This window comes from Labrus bergylta, chromosome 1 (assembly GCF_963930695.1).
Source record: "Labrus bergylta chromosome 1, fLabBer1.1, whole genome shotgun sequence".
Taxonomy (NCBI): Eukaryota; Metazoa; Chordata; class Actinopteri; order Labriformes; family Labridae; genus Labrus; species Labrus bergylta.
Genome location: NC_089195.1, coordinates 12,722,549 through 12,737,357, shown reverse-complemented (window position 1 = coordinate 12,737,357; position 14,809 = coordinate 12,722,549). Strand labels below are relative to the sequence as shown.

The following is a 14,809-nucleotide window of genomic DNA, read 5'->3' as shown; positions in this document are numbered from 1 at the left end:
ATGTTATTGAATAAGTTAGACTATGTAGGACACCACAGAGAAAGAGAGAGCGGGGAGTGGATGTGTTTCCCCCAGCCAATGACAGCACAGCAGGTGAGTTTGGGAGTGGATACAATTCAGCGATTGGGCGATTGGCTTTTTTGGTATCAAAAGCTCATTTCTTTATTCATACGCTGTGTGACAGGTGAATGCCCACCTCGGCTCCACCTCTTTGCCGTCTTTTTAGATTGGTTGCAGGTTAGGCTGAGATAGCATTGAGATTACTTTTCATGCCTATATTTGAGAGGACAGTAGAAAGAGTAGGAAAGCAGGGAGAGCGAGAGAGAGTGGGGAATGATGTGCAGGAAAGGAGCCACATGTTTGAAACAAACTCGGGCCGTCCGGTTTAGGGACCATAGCCTCTGTACATGGGGCCCAACCTAACTGCTAGGCCAGTGGTGCTTTCATGATAGCATTTTAAGTAAGGCAACCACCACGTTTGGCTTCAAAACAACTCTCAGAAACGAATATGTGACATCACTGAGATGTCCTCCATGTTTGACCCAGTCTATGTTTCAGGCCTTTTTCAGCCACAGATGCAGGTTTTGTTTCTTTTTTTTGCTACAGAATTTAACTGATTGCTGTTAGAGAATGGGAATGTACATTAGGTGTTTAGATACCTGAACTAAAAGTTGAAAAAGGGTTTTCGCTTTCCAGACCACATGTCACATGTTCACTGCAGAGATGACGGAAGTACTTACAGCAGTATTACTAACAACCAGAGGATTGAAGTCCAAGTCCAGACGTGACTTACTTTCAGAAATATACCAAATTTTTTCCAGACTTCCAGAGAGCAGTGTGTGAGGTAACTGTGCAAAGAACGCGACACAGGAGGAAAATAAATAAATCAACGCTCTGTCAGAGAAATCATAAATAGGCTAAGTCAGTAAAAGAAAGGTGGCAAAAAAAACATGGGAAAAAGAAAGAAAGAGGAGGTCTTATGTTGCAATTCAGAGCAATGTAAAAAGATTCAGTCATCATTATAACCAGGCTGAGACATGGGCATTGTGGGCTGGCTCTGATTGGGAAAGACCCTGATGGTGGAGTGTTGAAACAGTGGGACACATCCTCACCCTGTGCAGGATTTATTCTCTCCAAAGGAGGACGCTGTGCAGAGATCTTGGAATATGCACTCTTTATTAAACCTGCATAACTGGACTCAAATGAAGAGACTACTGGAGTATCTGCAGATTGAGGGTCTAAAAACATATAAGTGTCAAAGATAGGGACACCGAACAGTAGAAGGCAGCAGTGCGCCGTCGATGCGTCTTGCCAGCTTAAACCAAAGAAGAAGAAGAAGCCGGAAGCATGCAGCTTTGTCAGTTTTGTAACAACAGACTACCGCTGCACTTTGTATGGAGCAAACACAGATTGCATCTTTGGTTATGAGCTGATGTCTGTGTGAGACGGTACCATGGAGCCGTCAGAGTCAGGGGAGCTGGATGCTCCCGGTCCCGGCCTAGAACAGAGTCCCAAACCCGAGCTGTCTGCAGCGATGCGGGCTAAGATCGAGAGAAACCGGCAGCAAGCGTTGATGCTCCGGCAGGCGAGACTAGCGAGCCGCTCTTTGTCCGCCGTGGAGGGAGCAACCTCGGCCAAAGTGTCCAAGACCATCGACTCCGGCGCCGGCTTCTTCATCGACGAGGAGGAGGAAGCTCTGGAGGAGCAGAGGACCAGAAAGGTGGTGCATCAGCCAGGTGAGTGTGTGTAGGCTGTGTGTGTGTGTGTGTGTGTATGTTACCCGACTGACGTGTGTTCACGTTTGTGTGTGTGTGTGTGTGTTTTTTCTTTCCAGCTCCAGTGATTGAGCCAGACTACCTGGTTTGTGATGAATGTGAAAAACCCTTCATGGACTCATATCTGAGCAACAGCTTTGACCTGAGTGTCTGTGACAAGTGCAGGTACACACACACAAACACACACACACACACCCAACTGAGCACACACACACACACACACACACACACACACACACCACCAACACATACACCACGGTAGAAGTCATGTTGAGGTCTGGTCACACTCCATCCATGTGACCCTGTAGTTATTAATCATATTATTATATATTTCTGGCTTTGTGAAATACTTGATTCTGATTGGCCAACTTCACATTCTCTCTCCCTGGTTTTCTATTATATCCGTTATCGAAATAAAAGCATAAAAGCCCGAAAATACATCTTTAAAAAGTAAGAGTGATGATGTGATCCTAAAGGATTTCCAGATTCACATCATTCTTATCAAAATGTTCCTTCTTTGAGGCCCCGTAAATACAGTGTTTTTAAATTAAATGACTGTTAATGAATGTTACGGCTTAAAGGCGTAGGTCTGTTTTTGCTTCAGGGATAACGAGGAGAAACACAAGCTGGTCTCCAGAACTGAGGCCAAGGCGCACTACCTGCTGAAGGACTGTGACCTGGACAAGAGAGAGCCCCCCCTCAGGTTCATACTGAAGAAAAACCCTCACAACCCGCGCTGGGGAGACATGAAGCTCTACCTCAAAGTACAGGTACAGACAGCTGGAGGACAGGAGCTATGAAAACCTGTGTGTGTGTGTGTGTGTCAGAGGCAGGAGGAGAAACTCTGGAGAATTTCAGAGAGAAACATTCAGCTGTTTGTGTTCACACATAATAATAATAATAATAATCTTTATTTATAGAGCACTTTTCAAAAACAAGTTACAAAGTGCTTTACATGGACAGCAAATATAAAAACAGGCAGGTCATAGAATAATAAACAAGGCAAGATTAAGGAATAAATATCACTTTAAGATATAAAATCCATTTTAAAAGAGCTGTAAAATACATTCTTTTAAAGGAATTCTAAAAAGTGAAAATAGTAACAATTTAAAATCAACAAAAATCAGGAAAGGTTCGCCGGAAAAAGTGTGTCTTAAGAAGGGACACATGCAGCTCCTCCTGCAAACCTCAGGAGTTTTGAATGATGTTTGTGCAGGTGTGAACAAGGCTTTATTGTGGAAAACACATGTAGAGAAACTACTAAGGAGAAAAGGTTGCCTCTATATGATTGGTTATCATTTGTTTGTCTTCTCTGATGATTTGAGCTTTTGCAGCCTTTATCTGTTTTTGACAGTTCCTCTTGTAGATGTATCCATTAAATGTTAAAGTATTTGTCGACAAAAAGAGTCAGTACTACATTGTAGGTGTGTTTCTTTGGGTACGCAGGTGGAGAAGAGATGTATGGAGGTGTGGGGTTCAGAGGAGGCTCTGGAGGAGGCCAGAGAGACAAGGGAGGAGAACAAAGAGGTGCAAAAACAAAAACGCTTCAACAAGAAGGTCAAAGGTCGGTGATAACATCAAACCTTATTCGTCAACATTCAGATGTGGGAGTTAAATCCATACCAATAATTCATGCATGTGTGTGTGCGTCAGAGCTGCGCAGGGCAGTGCGGAGCAGCATGTGGACCAAAGACACCAGCGTTCACCAGCATCAGTACGGAGCAGAGGAGGTGGTGGACCCGGAGGAGGACCTGTACAAGAAAACCTGCACCACCTGCGGACATGAACTCACCTACGAGAAGATGTAGACACACACACTCACACATTCTGACTGCTACGGGTTCAGCCTGAGAGGAGCAGCTGCTTACAACTTTAAGAAAACCTCAGTCTTTTTGCAGCTTCAGTATTTGTTTCTCCGGCTCGTTAATGGAGCTCTCTGTCACACACAAGGGGCCAAAATAACTCTTGTGACATGTTCTCCCTTACCCCTGGATTCCACCAGACGCGTGTTCAGTCTGTCTCCGCTCCGTTTCAGCAGCAGAGCTGATGCGTTTTGATTTCTTTATTCAGTGTTTGTGCTTCCGCTGGCTCCGCAGCAGCCGTTTGTTGACCTCATGTAAATCTATTTATAGCATTAATGCTGCATATTGCCTTTCTGGTCCGCTGCCTGTTGCAACACTTCCTGTTGTTGTAAATAGATTTCCTCTCACACTGAACAAACCAGGGAAGACACAATGATGAAACTTGAAAATACCGTCTTGTATAAAGACATAACGACCATATCAGACACGAGCAGAATGACAAAACCAATGCTTTACAGAATGTGAAGTGCAGTTTGAGAGAAGGGTCCCTTTCAATGTCTTAGAAACGAGTTCTAATCCAAACGTCCACCTGCAGCAGAACGTGCTCCCTGTCATCATGTGGGGTGTCACGTCTGTCTGTCCTGACAGCACACAAGCATTGGAGACCCTGTTGCATTGCGCACAATCACACACTCCCCTGCTCGCTGTCCACACTGCATCCGTTAAATAATAAATTGTCTGTGCTGTGAATTTAAGTTTCCCAGAGGTGGACAAAATTAAGTGTGGTGCTTTTATTGTGAAGGTGTACAAATTGAATTGTAGTGCTTTGTGTTGACTAGCTGTTCTCAGCCCTCAGAGTCTCCTCAGTAAGCGTCTCGCTGTGAACCAGATAAAGTTTTTCTCCGGCGTTGACACAGGTCAAAGGTCAACATTTCAATCATGATGTGGATATTATTAATGCACCGTTATCTCCACTTTGTAAAACAAGTTAACGAGCTCTGCTGAGGGAGGAGAGAGAGTGTCAGAGCCTTGTAGAGCCACCTCCTTCCTCCTCCCTCTTCCATGACTTTGTGAGCGACAGAGAGGAGAATAGAAATGGGGCGATGGGCTGTTAGGACACTCCGATAGGAAACGATAGATACAAGCTGATTTTGTCACTGATGCTCACTGTTACTAAACTCAACAGCAGGGAGAAGCAGTCCTGTCTCATTCATGCGCAGAGCTTCCTGTTAGATTCACCAACGTTTGTTACGGTTCGATTGTTCCCTCACAAACACTCAAATCATCATTTCAGAGTAAAAGCAGCGTCTGGTTTAAATGACGTCTGGTGCTGTGGGTTTGATCTCTGATGACTGCAGTGACATTCAACATGTTTAAATGAACTGAATTAAAGAGCAGAAAGGTTTTTCTACTAAAGTTTCTGGGTGTTGCTTTAATTTCCTGCTTATACGTTTATATTTATGGAAAGAAAATTAACAGATATTACTGTTATGTTTTGAAGTTCGCTGGATGACATCAGAGGATCGTTTAGTTTAGTCTACCAGCGTGCTCGCTCGTGTGTCAGGATGTTTATCTGTGCAGGCTAAAAAGTTGTTTTAAGGATTCACATTTTGAAACGTGATTAATTGCATGTGTGAAAGGCTCAAAGTCACAGTTATGTCCTCAATGAGGATGGAAACTTTGGAAGAAGAGACGCCACACAAGAGTTTAAATAATCTGCTCAAGACGCTTTATTGTGAAGGATAACAACCCAAGCATTGTGCAAAAAAAGATAGAATTAAATAATGGAACCAAAAAGGGGCTAGAGACTCCAGCAATGATGAATACAAGATAATAAGACATAAAAAAGGGCTCAGAGAAAACAAAAGACTGAACACGAGGACTACGGGGAATTTCCAGCCCAAACTAAAACCACAAATCTACAAAACTCAGTGATCTTTACATCCATGAGGGAATAAATAAATACCCGTGTCTCTCCCCTACCTGCCCCTCCTCGAAGCGGGCGGCCCGGTTTGAATCTGACCTGTGTCGCATATCATTCTGCACTCTCCGACTCTATTTCTCCAATAATGACACCAAGACACAGAACTAAAGGCATACCTTACAGAACTGAACCGCACAGCATGGAAACGAGGCTGATTAAAGGCAGGGTTGATAATTTTCTAAAACTAGCATGATTTTGAAAGTAGCATTCCCTCAGTGCCCCGTCTGCACCCGCCCCCTCCCCTCTGTGCTCCCTCATAAGCCACGCCCCTCACTCACATGAACGAGCGGCGTCTCTCCAGAAGTGGACCTCAGCTCATCTCTTGCATTGTGTAGAAACTACGTCGTCTCATGTCTCATTCAGCGGTAAGTAAACTCACAGTATAAACTCCTAAAGCGCTTTGAGTGTGAGCTACAGCACGCAAGAGGTAGAGAGCGAGCAGGGAGACAGGGAGGCATGTGATTGGTTCATCAGATTGGTACCTCGTGGCAGACATTGGTCGAAGTTTTTACAGACTTAAAACTGATGCAGATGACGGATTTTATTTTTTCCTTTTTCAGAGAACATGAGTTATTAATGTCTGTCAGGACCTAAAGACAATTTCAACCAAAATCTTAAAAAGTGGATCTGGAGGAGAATTACCAACCCTGCCTTTAATCCAGGAGTGTAATAGATTTTAGATACTTAAATGTAGAGAAAGTCTCTCTTCACTGCTATAAATGTCATATATTTAAATAATAAACATTCAAACGACCGTGTACACTTTTAAATCGTGACTTTTTAAAGCAGGCCCGCAGCCTGACAGTTGAGACTGCTGTAAACTCCAGCAGTCTCCAGCTTGAACACGACATCACACTTTAAATCGTCCTCTCCTGACGTATCCATGGACACGATTTTGAACATCTCGTACGGAGGAATCAGCACCTCATCCTCGTCCGAGTCGAACTCCGAGTACGACTTGAGGTAGGCGCCAAAACACGTGTGGATCTCAAAGCAGGTCCTACGGCCAAACTGCCGCAGGTCCTTGTTCAGGGAGCTGGAGGCGAATGATCCGAAGCGGATCGTCTGTCCAGACTCGCCGCTGAAGAGCAGTCTGCTTCTCCGGTAGCTTGTGTAGCAATTTCTCTGGTTGAGTTTTAGGAGCCGAATAGCGTCTGAAAGCAGGAAGTGGAGGGCATGGAATTCAAACGAGGTCTTGTAGGAAGCCCTCCCTTGGCGGACTGCTCGGTTTAAGTCGTCATATGACCCGGCTGTGTAGGCACAAAGGGCCCTGAAGTGATTCCAGGACAGCGGGTCGTACGGGTCCTTCTCCTTCATGGCTTTCAGGGCACAGAGTTTGGTGTAGGTGGAGTGCAAGCCCTCTCTGGTGCTCTGCGGGAGGTAGCGACGCTTCACTTTGATCAGCATCTTGTGGGAGCAGCCGTGGTACATGTCGTCTACAGAGTCAGGAAACAAGCTCAGAGGGATCTTGATGAGCCGAGACAGACCTGACTGGACCTGCACTGGGACACCTGAGGCCTTCAGGGCAGTGTTGGTGGATTTCTGTTTGGCAGCCTGGACAGAAATATTCTGGACCCCCCCTTCAGGATATTCAGGTGCTGAGGTTGGGTTTAATGCAGCCTCCTGTGGAGAAGACATGTCAACATGTCAATTCACTGAGATTTACGCTAACATCAAATGAATTTTAAGGCTCTTGTCGTTTTTGTTTTAGCTAGTTATGACAAAAACTGAGTTCTATACTAGCTATAGCTAGGACCGTAAATGAGACCATCAGAGAAGAACAATGCAGCAGCCAGTATGTCCTCCTTCTAACTTTAGATTCTGGTCCTGAATGCTCTGGATTTGTTTGGACCAGAGAAGGTAGGCGGTTTTAAGACACCCCCCACACGGCCGTTTTGGACGCCCTTCCGTTTGTCAGATATGAGAGCAGTTATCAGGTCAAACCAACAGGTGTTGCAGCGATGGAAGCGGGCAAGAGAACTGGTTCAGATAGAAGTGATTGTACTCAACCTAAAAAGCCTCTGCATGTTTCTAATAAGCTCCACGAGCAGAAACGTGCTCAAACTAGGATCAATATTGGAGATGCTTTTGAAAAATGGAGAGAGGTTAGAACACAGAAAGGTTTACAGACCGATGCAGAGCTGGCTAAACACTGAAGCTTCAGTGTCCACCACATGGCAACCTGTGTGAGCATTGACTCTAGGGGGGGGGGGGGGGAGACAGCTCTCTACAATGTTTAGAATTTGGACTGCAGTACCCATTTTAAAAACTAGGTGTCAGAGTTACATCTCCACTGGCTGAGCAGTTTGTCTCATTACAACAAACCTTCAAGTGTAAATCTGTGTTTTCTTTCTTACCTTCTCTGCATTCAGAGGGATCATCGTGACACAGAGGAAGATTAACACCAACATACTGTCCTTCAGCATGATTAAAGGGACCTAAAAAGAAGGTTAAAAGGTCAGTTTTGTTCCTCTTACAGAATAAAACCTGCAGTTTAATAATCAATCTTACCAGGTTGACGATGCAGCAGTTGCTCAGACTATCCCAAACTGTCCACTCTTTGGTCTGTAGGTTGTCGATCATCCTTTTATTTCAGAGCTGGTGTGGGGTTGTTCAGAGTCAGGGTGGGGTCAGGCTGTAAAGAGAATAAAGCACCAGCCTGTCCATCAAACCCCACCCTCGTAGTTTCCACGGATTTTCCAATATTATTTGAAGGTAGCCAGCAACACTAATTTATCCACTCCATCATAAATTCCAAAAAGGTGCAACTTCAAGATTAGAAAAATGTTAGGTTGTCCGACATTTCATAAAAAGTATTTTCTCGTAAACTGATATTCACCCTTACCCTACATGTCCAGGTTTTACATATCTGTCTGAGAAAATACCATATCCCTCCCTTAAAAACTGTTGATTGTTGTCTAAGGGTGAAGAGTGAAATGTTTCTTTGTGAGGTCGTTCTTTGGGTTTGAAATCTGACTTCAGGTTTTCGACCATAACAAACTGAATCCCCTTCAGCTCCGTGAAGTAGAGAGAGAAATGTCAGATCTCAAATCTGAATAGAGAAGTGCAAATCTTAATTTTAGTAGGGATGAACGAAGAGTGGATTCACAGTTAGAGACGAAAGCTGTCGGCTGGAGGAATGTTTTCTTCTGCAGCGCTGGCCTTTAGTTTAGAAAGGTACATTAAGTTTTAATATCTACCTCAGATTTATTTCTGGAAGAAGCAATGAGTTTGTGTAATAGCTTTGAGTTAAGCTTAAATTATTTTTAACTTGGCAATTGAGAAGTGAGGTCAGAGTAGAAGTCCAAATAGGAAGTGAAAACTGAAACACTACTTTGAGAAGTTTGAGAATGACCACACTGGTGAAATATGTTTGAAACCAAAAGAGAGTGTTTTCTTTTGGAAGTCCCTTTGACCAGTGTCTCAACTTTACTTTTTTCATAAATCACAGCCTCCAAAAGTACTGAAAGAAATCACTGCACTGCAAAAAACTGAAGTCCTTTGTGTTTAATTCCAGTCAAACATATCCTCACTATGGTGGCCAGCAGGTGCAAAGGCTCAGCAGTAGTGAATGAAATGATAAAACGACCATCACAAGGACCAGTTGTCAGGTCAACCCAACAGGTGTTGCAGCGACGGAAGCGGGCAAGAGAACTGGTTCAGAGAGAAGTGATTGTACCCAACCTTTTTGTAGAGTTTCTTAATATTCTGTACTTTTTTTCTTTAGTAATATGTTACTTTGATACCTAGTGCTTAAAATGGGTACTGCAGTCTAAATTCAAAACATTAAAGAGCTTTCATGCAGAGGCTGAGTAGGTTGGGTACAATCACTTCTATCTGAACCAGTTCTCTTGCTCGTTTCCAATCACTGCAACACCTGTTGGTTTGACCTGATAACTGCTCTCATATCTGACAAACCGAGGGGCATCCAAAACGGCCGTGTGGGGGTCGCCTTAAAACCGCCTACCTTCTCTGGTCCAAACAAATCCAGAGCATTCAGGACCAGAATCTAAAGTTAGGAGGACATACTGGCTGCTGCATTGTTGTCAGAGAAGCCAGCACTTCAACATAACATGTTTCCTTAATGTCTGATCATATAGTAAGGTCACTTTATCATTTCAGTCACTACACATCTCACTGATTGAACCTTTAATGGGTGGTGTTGAAATAAGCATCAGGCAGAGTAGTGTATGAAAAGTTATTTATTATTTATACAATTAAAGACACACAAGTTTAAAATTCAAAGGTTGTCTGAACATCAGGAGTCTTGAATACAAACGAATCAGCTGTTGAGTCAACCTTCACTTCCTCGACTTCACTCTTTTAATAAAAAAATAAAAATAAAATTATAACTTCAAATACAACATGACTTTAACAAGCCCTTCTACCCAAAGCACCACTAAAGTGTTCAATCAGTTATCTTTTTCCATATTGATATCTGTATCAAACAGATGTATGATGAGCACAATGTCATCTTAGTAAGCAGTCAGCTCATGCACCAGGCAGTGAAAACATGTCATATTGTCCCACACTTTGTTACTCACATCACAGAAGTACTTCTCGATGAGGGCGTGAGCGGCCTGGTACACTATCTCGTTGTCATGGTTCTGCAGCATCTCAATGCGGTCCAGTCCTCCCAGCTCCTCCACCAGCAGGCTCAGTTTGTCCGTCTCACCAATCTTCTCTGCTGCCTGAAATGTTTTGTGTAGTAACAGAAATGTCAGGTAATTTGTCCACATAACCCCGAAGAGTCAGCAAGTAGATCCAGAGGTTGTTTTCACCCCTTCTCACCATGAAGATGTTGTTGATAGCATCCAGTATGACCAGGATTACTTTAGCATCTTTGACCTGCAGCAGGTTGATGATGGCCTCCAGGGCTCCACACCGCACCAGTTGAACCACCTGCTCCACAGTGCCCCCGCTGGTGAAGTTTGTTACTGCCCACACTGCCTCCCTCTGAGTCTTGAAGTCTCCCTGAGAGGATTCAGTAAACTCCTATTAAGCAGCTTTTTAGTCTGCAGTGAAAACTATGCAGCTCTTTTTAGATTTTAAATAGTCAAGTTCAGAGGTCAACAAGGAATTTTCTCCTTAGAAACCTTTACAGTCTCTTCAGTAAAAACTCCGCCATGACTAGGGTGCACATTGCTGCAGGAGTTATTTAAAGATTCCTTCAGCTCATTTATGTTTCACTCAGAGGCTCAAACATGTTTAATTCCTGAGCATTAGTAAAGTCCTTGTGGGTGAGTTTACTCACATTTGTGAGCTGTTCAACCAGCGGAGGGAGGAGGCCGCAGGTGATGAGCTGCTGGATTTGCTTACAGGGTCCTGCAGCGATGTTGGACAGCGCCCATGCCGCCTCCTTCTGCACACTGGCCTTCGGGTGCCTCATCAGCTGAGGTAGGACATTCAAGACACCCGAATCGACTGCCGCCTGAGTCTGCAGGTCTGAACCGCTCACAATGTTCCCGATGGACCTCAGAGCTGGCGTCTGCAGGTGGGCCAGGTATTAAATGTGCATGACAACATGTGATAATACAGGTGTGTGGTGGTAATGTTACAACACATTACCATGACGCTGAGCTCATCGTGACCCATGAGCTCCACCAGCCGAGGGACGATGCCAGTATGCACCACAACATCGATACGCTCGTTCTCCCCGTCCGACAGGTAGGAGATCGCCCAGCATGCATCGGACAGGATGTCTTTATCGCTGAAATGGAGCAGCTGGATCAGAGAGGGGAGCACCTGAAGGACAAGGTACAGCACATCAGATTCTTTGCAGCCTTCATGTCATCCTCAAGCTCAAATACTTCAGACAGTTCATCCTTGATTTATAGTGAAGCATACCTGCATGATGGCAGACAGGGGGGGAAAGGGGTTCTTATTTCGACACAGGTTGGATAGTGTCCATGTGAGGTTACGCAGGTAACCGACCTGGAGTGAGAAAGCATTTTTAGCTATACAGCAGCAAGACAACAGCTGAGAAGAAACAGGTGAAATCTGATTTACACCTCAAAGAGTGTTTGGCATATGTGACCGTTTTATACAGCCTTTCATTTCTCCTCAGGCCAATTCAACAAACCCTGGCTCACTTTAACTGTGTTGTCACTAACCCTGACAAATGAGATCATGCCAAGCGGTCACATGGGTTGGTTTACAATGCACCCGACCCCCATGCCAGTCCCTGCAGTGTGGCAGCACAATGTTCTCTCTTCAGGGCCCAACAGAGGAAAGCCTGGCCACCTGACTCCCCCCGTATCAAGTTGAATGAACCTCAAACTAAACCGATTTAAAATCCCTCAGCATTTCATGCAGGACTTACTGGTGTGTCTGGGGCGATGCGAGCGAGTAAGGCTGGGATGACGCTACACTCGATCAGGATGTCTCGAGAAGCTGCACCATCACCTGCAGAGAAGAAACACTTTGTCTCGAGCGACAAATGCTAATGATCGTCATTATGCGTGTATCTTCACACTGCATGTAAATTTTCCCAAAATGAGCGTGATCTAGAAACGCAGTGAGTACAGTATGTTATGCTTCTTTTCTCAAGTCCCTCAATTAAACAACTTTTATTTGTGAGGGGAGGAGTCAGCTGTAGTCCTGGCACTATAAACAAACTGAAAATATGACTCTGAAAGCATTGCAGACAGTTGGACTCAGGTGTTACACCCATTGTAGACTGTCATGACAGTTATTTTCAGAGGATATTGATTTCTATTACATTTTAGTGTGAAACATCACAAAGCCTTCAAACCTGAAAAAAAATATTTAAAGAATACCCCTAGAGGAATCAAACTTAAACTGTGCAATTAGAAGTAGACTATAATATATATATTACAATACACATACCCTGTGCAGGGATAAATATACATGTGAAATTTAAACAAGCACCTATAAACAGTTGACAGGTTGAATATACAAAATTAAAAAGTGTTGACCTTCTCTTGTGTTGTTTGTACATGTACAGCAATGTTTAAAAAGCAGCACTTTACCTGCAATGTTTCCCAGAGCCCAGACAGCCTGTTCACTGATGTGCAGCATCGGTGAGGCCAGCAGGGAGATGAAGGCTGGCACGGCCCCGCTTTCCACCACCTGAGACACAAAACACAGGTGTGTTTAAGCCTCAAACACGGACATGTGTTAAATTTACACTCCCTCCATAAAGACGCTGCTGTCTCCTTACCTGCTGAGTATGCCAGGATGTTCCAGAGGCGATGTTGGTGAGAGCCCAGGCGGCTTCAAACTGCAGTGTTGGCTCATCATCCATTACCAGGAAGGACACGAAGCGGGACAGCAGACCGGCATCTATGATCGCCTTCAGAGGAGGGTTACGCTCCTGAGACAGCAGCTTCCTGAGGGACGAGGTAAACCATTTATTACTCCAATGTTTACAGCCTAGATTGGTTTCAATAAGTCATCACTTCTGTCTGTCCAACAAGAGTCTGGTTCTGCTCCAGGTTTCTGTCTGTCCAACAGGAGTCTGGTTCTTCTCCAGGTTTCTGCCTATTCAACACGAGTCTGGTTCTGATCCAGGTTTCTGCCTGTTCAACATGAGTCTGGTTCTAATTCAGGTTTCTGTCCATCAGTTTTCCCTCTCCACCGTTACTTTGCTTAATGTAACTTGGAGCTGCTCCTCGTGTATTCATGTTGGGTCTTTGTAAATATAATATCTTTAATAAATTAAGTTATGTGCTTGATACAAGATCCTTCAAGATAATCAAGCTCACATCATGAATCTTCTCTTTGTATGCTAAAGTCAAAAACGTCAACGGAAACTCACCTGGCCGCCTGGCAGCCTCTGATCTGGGCCTCCTTAATGTCGCTGTTCACCTCTTTAATGATGTCCTCGATGGAGAACACCATCACCTGTAACGACACAGACGACGTTAGAAGCTAAACGTTCATGTTCCGAATCGGTAAAGTGTCCGTAAACGCACCGTGTCGGTGGAGTAGTCCGGGGAGAGGGCCTCCTCGTCCGGGAGAGACGACAGCGTCACATTCCTCCTCTTCATGAAACTCTCATTTTTATGAGCTTTCCGCAGCTCCACGCACTCAGAGATCCTTTTCTCTCTCAGTTTCTGCAGCGAGTCAAGAAGAAGAGTCAGGATTAGTTATTATATTAAATATTTGACAGACTCTGATTGGACCGGACACACACTCACTGCCGGATCTTTGCCTTTGTTTTTGAACTTTCCGAGCCGCTCGTCTGTGACATTTTTGGTTGGCATGTTGGACTCGACCTCTGTGCTGCTCCTCTGACACGATGGACACCTGAACTCACCTTTCACGAGGACGTTTTAACGTGGAGACCAGAGACAGGTGAGTCTAATTAGATTTGATTGACGTAACGCCCCTTTGTTTGCAATTACGTGCAGCTGTGCGCGTGTCATTCTTGAAAAAACTTTATTTAAATCTGACATGACGTCAACATACATAATGTACAGAATGTTTATTGGTAGGCCTACATGGTAATATATGGACAGATAAATAAATATGGATGCAAATGTTTTTATTCATTCCCTTTTATTTTATTTGTGCATTTTTAATCTCATGTTAGAAATCGTTGGAAAATTGTTAGGCTTTTCATTTTTAACGTTTGTACTGTCTTTAGCTGCGAGTACTTACTACTTGCTGTGTGCTTTTATTTTGAAATAAAGTAAGTTTCTCTCCTGGTTAAGTAAAGGTTAAATAAAACCAAATTTCACTATTTAATGTCTTGGGCATGACCACAAAGTCCTAAACTGTATGCATCAAGAGATTTGTATGTCTTTAGTTCAATGCATATGAGCCAGGGGCGACAGTAGCTCAGTCAAGGGACTTGGGCTGGGAGGGTCACTGGGTAACATCCTGGGGCGGTGTGGTGCTGATTGTCAACAGGCAAGGCAGGCAACTGCTTGGGGCCCAAGTCTAGTAGGGGGGCCTCGAGGGCTGACAAACTTTACACCACAGCAGTGGCTAAAAATATGCAAATTTTCCAACTACAGTATAGGAACCTCCCTAAGGGGGCCCCGTCTGACAGCACTCACTCTCGTCACCCTGCTAAGCATGCATTGCTGTTTTGAAAACCAAAGACCAAAGAAAGAAACAAAAAGGAAGAGGATTAAGCGTTGGAACACTGGTGGTGATAAACGCTGGTTTGAGGGCCCCTCAATGAATTTTTGCAAAGGGCCCCAATTGACTGTAGAATTGCCACTGGGTGTGGTTGCTGGAGAGGTGCCAGGTCACTTCCTGAGTAAAGCTCAGTAAAG

The 14,809-nt window shown here is 44.3% G+C and overlaps 3 protein-coding genes across 3 annotated transcripts; 1 reads left to right on the top strand and 2 right to left on the bottom strand.

Moving 5' to 3' along the window:
- The first annotated feature begins 1,282 nt into the window (after positions 1–1,282).
- Positions 1,283–4,327, top strand: xpa (xeroderma pigmentosum, complementation group A). Its single transcript, XM_020661109.3, has 5 exons — positions 1,283–1,736; positions 1,835–1,940; positions 2,380–2,545; positions 3,222–3,339; positions 3,429–4,327. Exons 1-5 carry the CDS (start codon positions 1,454–1,456, stop codon positions 3,581–3,583), a joined length of 828 nt encoding a protein of 275 aa, XP_020516765.1. The 5' UTR covers positions 1,283–1,453; the 3' UTR covers positions 3,584–4,327.
- Positions 4,328–5,101: 774 nt separating this feature from the next.
- LOC110005833 (NAD(P)(+)--arginine ADP-ribosyltransferase 2-like) lies at positions 5,102–8,144 on the bottom strand. The gene is made up of 2 exons (XM_065955569.1): positions 8,073–8,144; positions 5,102–7,184 (listed from the first exon to the last, which is right to left on the bottom strand). The coding sequence occupies exons 1-2, from the start codon at positions 8,142–8,144 to the stop codon at positions 6,342–6,344; spliced, it is 915 nt and encodes a 304-aa protein (XP_065811641.1). The 3' UTR covers positions 5,102–6,341.
- A 1,601-nt stretch (positions 8,145–9,745) lies between these two features.
- kpna7 (karyopherin alpha 7 (importin alpha 8)) lies at positions 9,746–13,869 on the bottom strand. Its single transcript, XM_020661110.3, has 12 exons — positions 13,724–13,869; positions 13,499–13,639; positions 13,342–13,427; positions 12,745–12,913; positions 12,554–12,653; positions 11,884–11,966; positions 11,409–11,495; positions 11,130–11,306; positions 10,816–11,049; positions 10,353–10,535; positions 10,106–10,252; positions 9,746–9,881 (listed from the first exon to the last, which is right to left on the bottom strand). Exons 1-12 carry the CDS (start codon positions 13,787–13,789, stop codon positions 9,795–9,797), a joined length of 1,560 nt encoding a protein of 519 aa, XP_020516766.1. The 5' UTR covers positions 13,790–13,869; the 3' UTR covers positions 9,746–9,794.
- Positions 13,870–14,809: the final 940 nt, after the last annotated feature.

Excerpts from the sequence above, each read along its gene's own strand:
- xpa (XM_020661109.3), top strand. The coding sequence starts at position 1,454 with ATGGAGCCGTCAGAGTCAGGGGAGCTGGATGCTCCCGGTCCCGGCCTA. Across the intron at positions 1,941-2,379 it reads AGTGTCTGTGACAAGTGCAG|GGATAACGAGGAGAAACACA; the intron begins GTACACACACAC and ends TTTTTGCTTCAG. Across the intron at positions 2,546-3,221 it reads AGCTCTACCTCAAAGTACAG|GTGGAGAAGAGATGTATGGA; the intron begins GTACAGACAGCT and ends TTGGGTACGCAG.
- LOC110005833 (XM_065955569.1), bottom strand. The coding sequence starts at position 8,144 with ATGATCGACAACCTACAGACCAAAGAGTGGACAGTTTGGGATAGTCTG. Across the intron at positions 7,185-8,072 it reads ACTGCTGCATCGTCAACCTG|GAGGCTGCATTAAACCCAAC; the intron begins GTAAGATTGATT and ends TCTTCTCCACAG.
- kpna7 (XM_020661110.3), bottom strand. The coding sequence starts at position 13,789 with ATGCCAACCAAAAATGTCACAGACGAGCGGCTCGGAAAGTTCAAAAAC. Across the intron at positions 13,428-13,498 it reads CGGACTACTCCACCGACACG|GTGATGGTGTTCTCCATCGA; the intron begins GTGCGTTTACGG and ends GTGTCGTTACAG. Across the intron at positions 10,253-10,352 it reads CTATCAACAACATCTTCATG|GCAGCAGAGAAGATTGGTGA; the intron begins GTGAGAAGGGGT and ends AAAACATTTCAG.